The sequence below is a fragment of the Ovis aries genome, chromosome 2 (genome assembly GCF_016772045.2).
Source record: "Ovis aries strain OAR_USU_Benz2616 breed Rambouillet chromosome 2, ARS-UI_Ramb_v3.0, whole genome shotgun sequence".
Taxonomy (NCBI): domain Eukaryota; kingdom Metazoa; phylum Chordata; class Mammalia; order Artiodactyla; family Bovidae; genus Ovis; species Ovis aries.
The window spans coordinates 121,931,001-121,945,090 of record NC_056055.1 but is presented as its reverse complement, the minus strand read 5'-3'; the positions used below and the strand labels follow the sequence as shown (position 1 = coordinate 121,945,090).

General features: G+C 36.1%; 1 protein-coding gene across 1 annotated transcript in view; it reads right to left on the bottom strand.

Annotated features, from left to right (window-relative positions):
• Nucleotides 1–14,090, bottom strand: part of TFPI (tissue factor pathway inhibitor) — an 87,857-nt gene that overhangs the window by 24,916 nt on the left and 48,851 nt on the right. The window contains exons 3-4 of the mRNA XM_004005355.6: nt 12,837–13,034; nt 250–294 (exon numbers count right to left, since the gene is read on the bottom strand). Of these exons, the coding sequence (XP_004005404.3) occupies nt 250–294; nt 12,837–13,034 (243 nt within the window). The remainder of the gene's footprint in view (nt 1–249; nt 295–12,836; nt 13,035–14,090) is intronic.

Genomic DNA, 14,090 nt, shown 5'->3' with positions numbered 1-14,090 from the left:
CGTCTCTGGATTGTTACTGATCTCATACCAGACATCATACCGCATGAGAATGAGTAAACACAGTGCTTAAGTCTTTCCTTATGAACTATCATGCATGTTGTTTCTACTTTTTATTGTATCTACTGAAACAAAACTCCATTTCAAAAATCACGTGGATTTATGATGAATCTCTTATCAGAGAAAGCTGAGAATTGAATTTCCAAGTACCTTATGTAAATACTACTAATTAGCACACAAATGAACATTCACCTTTGTGCAGTGTTACTTTCGTCTTTGTAATATTCACTGGATAATCTGCAAGAAAAATAATATATGTGTATCAATTACCACAATTTATCATATAATGTTATGACTTTCCATTTATCAACTAGGATGATGTATTTATTACTATTAAAATTATTCTTATACAGAATGTCAACGAATAAATTTCCTTTTATTTTCTCTAGATATTAAATTAGTTAAATTATTACAGTATAACCATGAAGTCATCTATGTTTTAATATAATAATGTCCCCAAAACTATTTTAAAACATTCTAACCCACTTATAAAAATAATAATTCATGGTGAAGTAAATTTGCTATTCAAAATATCTATGGTTAAAATAGATCTTTATTAAAATAATGTGAAATATGAAAGTAATTCAAACAACCTACTTGGCCTGTAGAAACAGGTCATTTGTACAGAGGAATGGGAGTAGAGGTGAAAGGAACCAGAATTACCTCCTTTCCTGATTCCTTCTGCTGCCAATTATCTTAATCCAATTATAAGTTTCATTATTATTTCCAAATACAGAGGAGGAATGAAGCAAAAGATAACTGTGATGTCATTTTTGGTTTAATCTCATAGAATAATTGGAGTTACTCCACCGCTACTTGTCTTTAACCCACTGTATTTCAAGTATGGAATCTAAATTTTAGGTTAAATGATAGCTAATGAAATTCAAATTTATATATACAGTTTTAATTTGTTCATGTAAGCATAAGGAATCTTTTTTTGTCGTATAATCATTTGTTTTATACAGAAAAGCTTTGGATAAGGCAGTTTATCGCTATTTGGATGGCCAGAGAGACATAAAAGGTCGTAAAAGGTCGGGGGGAAAAAGAGGTCAGAGACAACGAATATGAGTATGAGTTGGTTAGATACCCCTTTCAGCCAGTGACCAGTCAGGTTATTCTCTGGACAGTAAAATGTCTATGAGTGATAAGGTGACGTGGCTCAACTCTTTTCTGAGCTTTACTATGTTTTATTCAATACTCTTTTTAAAAAAGTTCTGTGTGTGTGTGTGTGTGTGTGTGTGAAATTCTAATTGTATTTTAAATGTTAAAATCTGATTTTTTTATTGTAAACAACCAACTTCTAGTTAATGTTTTTAGATAGTGGACTGTCACAGTAAGCTTACGTTAAAATATAATGTGCAACTATTGTGTCATATTTTTAATTTATGAAAGGAGGGAAAGAATATAGAGCGCTACTGACAAGAGTCGTAGAGATACTTGATCTCAATGTTCATGCAATATTAAAAGAGAACTTGTTCCTTGCTGGTTTCATCCTAAGTCAGAGTAATTCATCTGGTATATGTGTAACCAATTCAAATAATGTGTTTTAGCACATTCGTATTATAGGTACATTTAAATTATCCTCAAGAATCCTGAGAACAGCCATGGACATACAACTTATTTTTATGCCACTTATAGTCTGAAAACATAGATGAGGTTTACAGCTAATTATCAAAGATATTTTCCTAGATTTATACAGAATATAACGTTTATTAATGATGGTATAAGAAGTAACGGCAGTATATTTTACTAATTATTTTAATAATTCCTTGAATTCTAATATATATGAATTTACATTTTAACTTTTCATTAGTAATATTAAAATTAATTCACAGTTATCTGACTCTTTACCAGCCGAGCCACAAGGGAAGCCTGTGAATACTGGAGTGGGTAGACTATCACTTCCCCAGTGGATCTTCCAGACCCAGGAATCAAACCAGGGTGTCTTGCATTGCAGGCAGATTCTTTACCAACTGAGCTATCAAGGGAAGCCTGCGATAACTATTGTATACATTTTAACAACTGTAAAAAAAATTTTTTTTGCCCTATTCTGTCTTCATCTTTTTCTTTTCTGTTGGGAACAGGAAGGGTAAAATCTGAACAGTAACTTTTAATGTTTCTTATTTGTTGAAGTCAGCCTAGAAATTTTCTAACTAGACAGGAAAAGACTCTACGGGCAGACTATTCTTGTTACTAGGTAGGTGTTCACTGTGCCAAACAAATAAAACATAAAATAACAAAGTTAAAAATTAAGAGAATGGAAAATGTATTTACATACTCTTTAATTCCCTGTGGAGAAAATTCCCATGTAAATCCTTATGAAAAACCAGAAGTCACAGTTAGCCTAGTCAATAAAATAGTAATTAATATAAACAGCATACTTGTGCTTAGTCGCTAAGTCATTTCTGACTCTTTGTAACCCCATGGATTCTAGTCCACCAGGCTCCTCTGTCCATGAGGATTCTCCAAGCAAGAATATTAGAGAGGGTTGCCATTGAACCCAGGTCTCCCGCATTGCAGGTGGATTCTTTACCAGCTGAGCTACGAGGGAAGCCCCCTGGTATAAGTATAAACGGCATACTTACTAGAGCCTTTAAAGATGTTTTAGGAATTTATAGTCTATGATTTAATTGTAAACAGTCAACCCTGCTGCAGAGGTGGACTGGCTAAATAGTTAAATGGGAATTTGATCTCTTTCATCTAATTCTTTTAATTTCCACACTTTATACACCTAGTTTTTTGAAAACTAATAATTAAATTCAATGTTGTTTTAGTTGTTGTTGTTTAGCCGCTAAGTCTTATCTGACTATTTTGTACTGTAGCCCACCAGGCTCCTCTGCCCATGGGATTTCCCAGATAAGAATCCTGGAGTGGGGTACCATTTCCTTCTCTAGGGGATCTTCCTGACCCAGGGATCGAACCCACGTCTCCTGTATTGGCAGGTGGATTCTTACCACTGAGTCACTAGGGGAGCCCTGTTTTGTTCAGGCTATGGGAAAAAAACAACTAAACCAAAAGACAAACATTTTGAAAGCCATGTGTCTAGAAACCAAAAAACAAGCTATATTTTAATGTTTCCTACCTTATTAACTTTGTTATTATGTCTCTATTATTACGCTGGTAAATATGCCACACAAAACTATACATATTTGGAAACAACTGATAAACCACGTTTATCTGCAAAAGGACAGCTGAGGATACATATCAAACTGAACACATTTATAATTCCTATTCTCTGAAATACTTGGCTTGAATTTATTCTCAGGCATGGCAATTTATAAGTCATAATTTTCAATGGTCTCCCAAATAAAACAAAATTTCAGCTTCAAAGATATAAATCATATATTATATAAATATGATATAAATCATATTTCTCCTTTAACTTCTATCAATTGTTTCTTTGAAAGTTTTCAGGTTCTACAGTTGAAGCATACACACAGACAATGAGTTTTATGACTTTTTGATTAATTGACCCTCATTCCTATAAAATATCTCCCCTTTCTTCTGCCAATATTCCTAGTCCTATAGTCTACTTCAACTAATCATTCTTATGATCTGTGCTTGCAAGGTGTATCTTTTTTCATCTTTTAACCTCTGTGTCCATATTTTTAAAATATCTTTCCTGTAGACAACATGTAGTTAGTTCATGATTAGTTTTTTATATTGTCTACTATAAGCCTTTTCTTTGAGTGATGATACCATTAAAATTTAATGTAGTTATAATCATGATTGCATAAAAATCCTTAGGTCTTTGTTTTCTACTTTACATCTGTTTTCAGTTCCTGTTTTTCTGGATATTTTTTAGAATTAGTTGAATATTTTAATAACAATTTTACCTTCACTATTGGTCAATTTGCTATATCTCTTTTATTTTTAATGACTATTCTGGGACTTTTAATATGCATCTTTAATTCATGGCAATTTGACTTTAAATAATTTATATCACTTTCACCTGTAGTATCAGAACCATACAACAGTAATCTCATATGTTCACCCTCCTATTTTTGTCCTAAATCCTCTAAAATTACTCACAGTGCAAGTCTGCTAGCAATGAATTTTCTCAAATATTGATAATCTGAAAAAATTATTTATCTCCATCATAAGGGTATTTTTAGTAGATCTAAATTACCAATTGGCAGTTTATCTTTTCCTTTAGCTCTTTAAAGAAGATGTTCCATTTTATTCTCTTGTGAATTTTTTCTTCATGAGAAATTGGTATTCTCTTGGTCTTTGTTCTGGCATGTATAATTTTTATTTTTTTTATGATTTATTTTTTAGCCACAATTTTCAGCAATGTGATTCATTGACATGGCTCTTTTTTTTTTTTTGTATCCATTCTTTTATTGATTTTGTCAAGGCTCTTGGTTCTGAAAGTTAAAGTTTTCATCAAATGAAATGTGGATATCATAAAAATGTGAATAATTCTTTGCCAATTTCTTGTTTGCATGTCTTCTGTCCCAAGTGCCAGAACTCCAATTATACATTTTGACAGGCTCCTTGACTGTGTTTCATGGGTTACTGGGCAATATTTTTTGTGGTTTGCTGGTTTCACACTTGGTGTGCTTCGTCTTGAACAGTTACTATTGTTCTGTCATCAAGTTTACTGATCTTTTCTTCTGTAATATATAACATACTTTAAGTGTATCTGGTGAAATTCTTATTTTATAAGAAATTCAACTATAGAAGCTCAACTGTAGAAATTCAACCATAGAACCTGACAATTTTCAGAGAAACAATCAATAGAAGTTAAAGAAGAAATATGATTTATATCTTATATTTCAAGTCTTTGAAGCTGAAATTTTGTTTTATTTAGGAGACCATTGAAACCTAGACAGTGTATTAAAAAGCAGAGACATTACTTTGCCAGCAAAGGTCCATGTAGTCAAAGCTATGGTTTTTCCAGTAGTCATGTATGGCTGTGAGAGTTGGATTATAAAGAAAGCTGAGCACCAAAGAACTGATGCTTTTGACCTGTGGTGGAGAAGACTCTTGAGAGTCCCTTGGACTGCAAGGAGATCCAACCAGCCCATCCTAAAGGAGATCAGTCCTGGGTGCTCATTGGAAGGACTGATGCTGAAGCTGAAACTCCAATACTTTGGCCAGCTGCTGCAAAGAACTGACTCATTTGAAAAGACCCTGATATTGGGAAAGATGGAAGGCAGGAGGAGACGGGGATGACAGAGGAAAGACATGGTTGGATGGCATCACCAACTCAATGGGCATGAGTCTGAGTAAACTCTGGAAGTTGGTGATGGACAGGGAAGCCTGGCGTGCTGCGGTCCATGGGGTCACAAGGAGTCGGACATGACTGAGTGACAACTAAACTGAGAATGATGACTTGGATTTCTTATTTATATATTGTACTTTTCAGACATCCTGGAGTGTGAAGTCAAGTGGTCCTTGCTGCTGCTGCTGCTGCTAAGTTGCTTCAGTCGTGTCCGACTCTGTGTGACCCCAGAGACGGCAGCCCACCAGGCTCCCCCGTCCCTGGGATTCTCCAGGCAAGAACACTGGAGTGGGTTGCCATTTCCTTCTCCAATGTATGAGAGTGAAAAGTGAAAGTGAAGTCGCTCAGTCGTGTCTGACTCTTAGCAACCCCATGGACTGCAGCCCACCAGGCCCCTCCGTCCATGGAATTCTCCAGGCAAGAGTACTGGAGTGGGGTGCCATTGCCTTCTCCCAAGTGGTCCTTAGGAAGCATTAATACAAACAATGTTAGCAGAGGTGATGGAATTCAAGCTGAGCTATTTCAAATCCTAAAAGATAATGCTGTTAAAGCGATGCACTCAATATGTCAGCAGATTTGGAAAACTCAGCAGTGGCCACAGTACTGGAAATGGTCAGTTTTCATTCCAAAACCAAAAAAAGTGCATTTACTTCACTTTTATATATTCTACTTTTCTCCTTATTATGTTCCTGTTTTCTTTCAATCCTTTACCATATTTATAAGAGCTATTTTAAATTTCTTGTTGACTAATGTTGTCATCTTTGTCTGCTAGAATTGAGTACTTTTTTCCTAATTATGAATCAAATTTGCTTCATCTTTGAATGCTTAGTATTCTGGGAAGGGGGGATATAGATATTGTTGAATACTATGCTGTTGGCTGCTGGATTCTATTGTCTTCCATCAAATAGTGTTTTAGTGTCAGTCACAGCAAACACCCTCCTCCAACAACACAAGAGGCTACTCTGCACAAAGACACACCAAAAGGTCAATACTGAAAGGAGATTGTTTATATCCTTTGCAGCCGAAGATGGAGAAGCTCTATACAATCAGTAAAAGCAAGACTTGGAGCTGACTGTGGCTCAGATCATCAGCTCCTTATTGCAAAATTCAGGTTCAACTTGAAGGAAGTAGGGAAAACCACTAGGCCATTCAAGTATGACCTAAATCAGATCCCTTATGATTATACAGTGGAAGTGATGAATAGATCAAAGGGATTATATCTGATAGACAGAGTGCCTGAAGACCTATAGATGGAGGTTCAGAACATTTTATAGGAGGTGGTGATCAAAAGCATCCCCAGGAAAACAGAAATTCAAGAAGGCAAAATGGTTTTCTGAGGAGGTCTTAAAAATAGCTGAGAAAAGGAGAGAAGAGAAAGGCAAAGGAGAAAAGGAAAGATACACCAATCTAAATGCAGAGTTCCAGAGAATAGCAAGGAGAGATAAGAAAGCTTTCTTAAGTGAACAATGCAAATAAATAGAGGGAAATAACAGAATGGGAAAGACAAGAGATCTCTTCAAGAAAATTAGAGTCACCAGGGGAATATTTCAAGCAAAAAAGGGCACAATAAAGGACAGAAATGGTATGGACATACCAGAGCAGAAGAAATTAAGAAGAGGTGGAAAGAATACATAGAAGAGCTATACAAAAAAGGTCTTAATGACCTGGATAGCCACAGTGGTGTGGTCATTCATTTAGAGCCAGACATCCTGGAGTGTGAAGTCAAGTGGGAAGCATTACTACAAACACTGTTAGTAGAGGTGATGGAATTCGAGCTGAGCTATTTCAAATCCCCAAAGATGATGCTGTTAAAGTGATGCACTCAATATCTCAGCAAATTTGGAAAACTCAGCAGTGGCCATAGGACTGGATAGGGTCAGTTTTCACTTCAATACCAAAGAAGAGCAATGCCAAACAATATTCAAACTACTGCCCGATTGCACTCATATCATATGCTAGCAAGGTTATGCTCAAAAACCTTCAAGCTAGGCTTCCATACTACTGAACCAAGACCTTCCAGATGTGAAGCTGAATTTAGAAGAGGCAGAGGAACCAGAGGTCAAATTGCCAATATTAGTTGGTTCATAGAAAAAAGCAAGGACATTCCAGAAAAACATCTACTTCTGCTTCACTGACTGTGCTAAACCCTTTGTGTGGATCAAAACTAACTGTGGGAAATTCTTAAAAAGGTGAGAATACCAGACCACCTTAACTGCCTCCTGAGAAACCTGTATGCAGATTAAGAAGCAACAGTTAGAACCAGGCATGAGTAACGGGCTGGTTGCAAATTGAGAAAGAAGTATGTCAAGGCTGTATATTGTCATTCTGCTTATTTAAATTAGATGCAGAGTGCATCATGTGGAATTCTGGGCTGGATGAAGCACAAGCTGGGATCAAGATTGCTAGGAGAAATATCAATAACCTCAGATATGCAGGTGACACCACCCTCATGGTAGAAAGCGAAGGGGAACTAAAAGAGCCTCGTGATGAAGGTGAAAGAGGAGTGAATAAACCTGACTCAACATTCAAAAAACTAAGATCATGGCAAATAGATGCGGAAACAATGGAAACAGTGGCAGATTTTGTTTTCTTGGGCTCCAAAATCACTGCAGAAGATGACTGTTGCCATGAAATTAAAAGACGCTTGCTGCTAGGAAGAAAAGCTATGACAAAGCTAGACAGAATATTAAAAAGCGGAGACATTACTTAGCCAACAAAGGTTCATATTGTCAAAAAACCATATTTTTTTTTTAATTAGTCATGTAGGGATGTGAGACTTTGACCATAAAGAAGGCTGAGTGCTGAAGAATTGATACTTTTTATTTGTGATACCACAGCAGCAGCAGCAGACTCTTGAGAGTCTCTTGGACTGCAAGGAGATCAAATCAGTCAGTCCTAAAGGAAATCAACCCTGAATACTCATTGGAAGGACTGATGCTGAAGCTGAAACTCCTATACTCTGGCCACCCAATGTGAAGAGTTGACTCACTGGAAAACAAGCTGATGCTGGGAAAAATTGAAGTCAGGAGAAGGGGACTACAGAGGATGAGATGGTCAGATGGCATCACTGACTTGATGGACAACAGTTTAAGCAAGCTCCGGGAGCCAGTGAAACACAGGGAAGCCTGGTGTGCTGCTGTCTATAGGGTTGCAAACCTGGTCACTGCTGTCTATAGGACACAAATGAGCGACAAAGCACAACAATTAAAGAAGTGCTATTTTGGCAAGTAGTTAATTACGAATTTTTAAGGCTTGGTTTAACCTGCACTATGGCAGGGGTTAAGTAGCTTTTACTCTAGGTCTAATTTCATTCCAGTATTAAATTAAATGCAAATTTTCTTTTAATTGTGGGAGCTCTGGGAGGTGTTCCACTTACAAATCTCTTTAATTACGTTCTCAGTTCATGGAATTTCATCGAGTACATGCAGCTTTATTATTCAGCAACAAACTCAGTGGGACCCTTTTCCAGAATTTTTAGCTTTTTCACTTTGTATGTCCATTCTGTTTCACATACTGTCCCTCAGAACCTAGCCACATCAGTTTACCAGTCTCCAATCTCCACATCCTTTACCAGAGAGACTAGTGTGGTATGCCTGTACTTCCCTCTTATACTATGGTCCAGAAGTTCAGGTCAGTTCAGTCGCTCAGATGTGTCTGACTCTTTGAGACCCCATGAACCGCAATATGCCAGGCCTCCCTGTCCATCACCAACTCCCGGAGTCCACCCAAACCCATGTCCATTGAATCGGTAATGCCATCCAACCATCTCATCCTCAGTCATCCCCTTCTCCTCCTGCCCTCAGTCTTTCCCAGCATCAAGGTCTTCTCAAATGAGTCAGGTCTTCACATCAGGTGGCCAATGTATTGAAGTTTCAGCTTCAACATCTGCCCTTCCAATGAATATTCAGGACTGATTTCCTTTAGGATGGACTAGTTGGATGTTCTTGCAGTCCAAGGGACTCTCAAGAGTCTTCTCCAACACCACAGTTCAAAAACATCAATTCTTCGGTGCTTAGATTTCTTTATAGTCCAACTCTCACATCCACACATGACCATTGGAAAAACCGTAGCCTTGACTAGATGGACCTTTGTTGGCAAAATAATGTCTCTGCTTTTCAATATGCTATCTAGGTTGGTCATAACTTTCCTCCCAAGGAGCAAGCGTCTTTTAATTTCATGGCTGCAATCACCATCTGCAGTGACTTTGGAGCCCAGAAAAATAAAGTCAGCCAGTTTCCACTGTTTCCCCAGCAATTTGCCATGAAGTGATGGGACTGGATGCCATGATCTTAGTTTTTCTGAATGTTGAGCTTTAAGCCAACTTTTTCACTCTCCTCTTTCACTTTCATCAAGAGGCTCTTTAGTTCCTCTTCACATTCTGCCATAAGGGTGGTGTCATCTGCATATCTGAGGTAATTGATATTTCTCCTGGCAATCTTAATTCTAGCCTGTGCTTCCTCCATTTCAGCGTTTCTCATGATGTACTCTGCATAGAAGTTAAATAAGCAAAGTGACAATATACAGCCTTGACGTACTCCTTTTCCTATTTGGAACCAGTCTGTTGTTCCATGTCCACTTCTAACTGTTGCTTCCTGACCTGCATACAGGTTTCTCAAGAAGCAGGTCAGGTGGTCTGGTATTCCCATCTCTTTCAGAATTTTCCACAGTTTATTGAGATCCACACAGTCAAAGGCTTTGGAATAATCAATAAAGCAGAAATAGATGTTTTTCTGGAACTCTCTTCCTTTTTCTATGATCCATTGTATGTTGGGAATTTGATCTCTGGTTCTTCTGCCTTTTCTAAAACCAGCTTGAACATCTGGAAGTTCACAGTTCATGTATTGCTGAAGCCTGGCTTGGAGAATTTTAAGCATTATTTTACTAGCATGTGAGATGAGTGCAATTGTGTGGTGGTTTGAGCATTCTTTGGCACTGCCTTTCTTTGGGATTGGAATGAAAACTGACCTTTTCGTCCTGTGGCCACTGCTGAGTTTCCCAAATTTGCTGGCATATTGAGTGCAGCACTTTCACAGCATCATCTTTTAGGATTTGAAGTAGCTCAGCTGAAATTCCATCACCTCCACTAGCTTTGTTCATAGTGATGCTTTCTAAGGCCCACTTGACTTCACATTCCAGGATGTCTGGCTCTAGGTGAGTTTTCACACCATCGTGATTATCTGGGTCATGAAGATCTTTTTGTACAGTTCTTCTGTGTATTCTTGCCACCTCTTCTCAATATCTTCTGCTTCTGTTAGGTCCCTACCATTTCTGCCCTTTATTGTGCCCATCTTTGCATGTAATGTTTCCTTGGCATCTCTAATTTTCTTGAAGAGACCTCTAGTCTTTCCCATTCTATTGTTTTCCTCTATTTGTTTGCACTGATTTCTTAGGAAGGCTTTCTTATCACTCCTTGCTATTCTTTGGAACTCTGTGTTCAGATGGGTATATCTTTCCTTTTTTCCTTTGCTTTCACTTCCCTTCTTTTCACAGCTATTTGTAAGGCCTCCTCAGACAGCCACTTTGCTTTTTTGCAGAAGTACCTTCATGCAGAACACTGGGGAGACTGGAAACCTCACCTCAGTTGTTTCCCTTCCCTCAGAGATCACGATCATGTACTGCATTTTGATCACTGTCTGTAAAAACATTACTTCATACATTTTTCCCCCCAGTTTTTAGTTATTTACATTAGGAGAGAAATTCAGCTCCAGTTACTACATTATAGCTGAAGATGGAATATTCTCCTTAGGTAATGTCTTTAAAGTTTAGTAATTCTTTTTCTATATATCAGCCATATTCTTAACTATAGCTTATTATATAAAATACTCAGATATTCAAGCAATATTCTCAATGACATTTGAAGAAATAATGAGGAGATGGGGGCATAGGACATATAGTTATATTACTATGGTAGTAGTTAGCTATTATATAGTAATATAACTATTATAGTTATATTATATAATAGTAACATTACTATTATAATATATAATAGTAATATAACTATTATAATTATATTACTTGGTATTTGAAAAAATATTACAACAGGACACTCACTGAAGAACAAAATGATTATATTTGACTAATTTCTGAAGAAAAAGGTAACTTGTCACAATGGTGAAATAAGAGATTTTTAAATTATAAATGCTAAATAGATATGTGTTTCTGGAAATAGTCCTGTTGATGAAAATAAGTAGGCTGCTACATGAGAAAGTGAGGATTACAAAGAATGAGGCAACCTGACCTCTAGCCAAGGTACTGAATTTGAGTGATACTCGATACAAAAGGATACTTGGCAGGTATGGAAGAGGTAAAGGTATAGAAATCTGTGATGGGTGGAAAATGACCAGGCAATCACAAAACCAAATGTACAGGGTAGAGGGAAACACCGAACTGCCTAATCTGTGTTAGCAACATTTTCCAGCACATCTACAGAGAAGAAGAGGGAAATAAGTGCTGTGAAATAAATACATTCACATCATTTCTTTTCTGTCAGCTCAGGAGCATACAACAATCATAGGGGGAGAAAAGCTCTTTCTTTTCACCACACTGAGATTCTTCCCACAAGCCAAGGGCATCATGATGCCAAGGCTGCTCTGTAAAAGCGGTGTGGGAAAGCATTACCAGTGTGAGAATGCTAAGCCACCTGCTTTGCAAAAAACAAGACACCAGTGTTAAGTAAAGAAACCCTCCATAGACTTACACAGTAATTCAACTCTAAGAACATGCAAGGCAGAAATCTGGGTCTAGAAACTATGGAAATCAGGCTAACTCAGGATTTTCTATCTCTCAAGTAGCTCTCAATTCAGAAGAATAAAGTTGAGATAAAATTGGACAAGTAACTGTTCAGAATTTAGTCTAAAGAGAGTAAACCACATAAAACATGGTAATTTGTAGAATTTAAAAAGTTTTAATATAATTAAAAGAATAAAAGCATTAAATTAAGTTTAAGAACAGAATGTGATGTGCTTTTAATACTTATAATTTAGTAAAATATGAAAAGAAAAGTCAGGTTCAGTAAGGTCTTAATAAGCCATTAGAGATAACATTTTCTACATTATTCCAAGGTACCAAAGAGAAGGATTTAACTCTTAGATATATATATATATATATTTCTATAATTTTCTAATTACTAACTACTGAGAACCACAAAATGGATTAATTCATTATCTTGATATGGAAACAACTATGACATCATCGTGTTGAAAAAGGAAAGTCTAAATCACTGTGAATAATGATTTATTTCTTGTGAACTCATAGCTCCCTAAAGAGATGGAATTACACTTAATTTGTTGCAGATATAAAATCTGTTCTGCACACTTAAGGATTTGCTTCCCTCTTCATCATGGAGAAGTGTATAGGACAATAGCTTAATGTATTTTATAATAACTGATACAAAAAATGAAAAACAATAATTGTTAAAGTTGAAAAAGTAAAAAAAAAAAAGATTCCTTTTAATGTTAAAATAGTTAAAATTTTTTTTTCTAAAATGATCAAATCTATGATTAGATCAAATAACCTGAAAGGTTTCTGGATGATAGTGTCTCCAAAAACCTACCTCTTGTACATTTTTGTTCGCACTCTTCCAGAGTTTCAAATCGATTCTGATTTCCTTCACATCCTCCATAAATAAATTCTTCACATTGTTGAGTGTGAATATTGAAAAAAAATCTCTTTATCATTGCTTTGCATGGGCCATCATCTGCTCTCATTGCACAAAATGAATGTACAGGTCGCACTGGAACCACCTCAGCATCTACAAGGTAAAAATAAAAGAACAACATATACTCCTTCATCAACACTGTAATAATGTTGCTTCCTTTTCACTTCCTTTTTAATACATTTTAATTTGAAGGAAAAGTACAATAATAGAAGAGGCTAATATAAGAAACTATGAAAGTTACCCAAAAGGTAGATAAATATATAAACTCACCAAATGAGACAGATCTTACCAACGTTATTGAACTTTATTGATTATTAACCAACTATCAAGGGACAATGTTGAAATTTGTAATAGATTCTTACTATTGCTTAAACTTGTACCAGTTGACCAATATGTAACTGAGTCATAGAGATATCTCCCTAATCAATAGTTGCATCATTTTTTACATATAAAATAAGTCTTTAAAAGCAACAATATTAGGGCTGGTACATGACTCCAAGCATTATGAAAAAAATTAACAGGGTATCTATGTTCATATATGTGTGCATACATCTTACTACATTAAACTATTTCCTAATTATGAAAATTTATGTAATTTATTGTAAATTACAAATAATTTATTTTCTTAAAGTAAACACACGAGGGCTTCCCTGGTAGCTCAGTTGGTAAAGAACCCACCTGCAATGCGGGAGACCCCAGCTCGATTCTTGGGTCGGGAAGATCCCCTGGAAAAGGGAAAGGCTACCCACTCCAGTATTCTGGCCTAGAGAATTCCATGGACTATACAGTCCCAAAGAGACTTTGTGTCCCAAAGAGTTGGACACAACTGAGTGACTTTCTCTTTTACACTATACACACAAGAACTTCTTTCTATAGAAATTAATATATAACGGCATTTTAGAGTATTATATATAACTGTATATAAACAAAATATGACTTATGAAAAAATATATAGTTTCCCTTTATCACTGAAGTTAACAATTGCCAATTCAAATTCAAAAATAAGTGAAAGCATTTTCTGAGTAATATATTTTTATATAATTGTGAATGCTATTTATATTCCTATGTTTACTTGAAGACTGATAATTTTATACTTGACATTCCAAGTTGTTAGAAAATTGTGAGAAGTTAGAAGGCTTTGCATCAAAG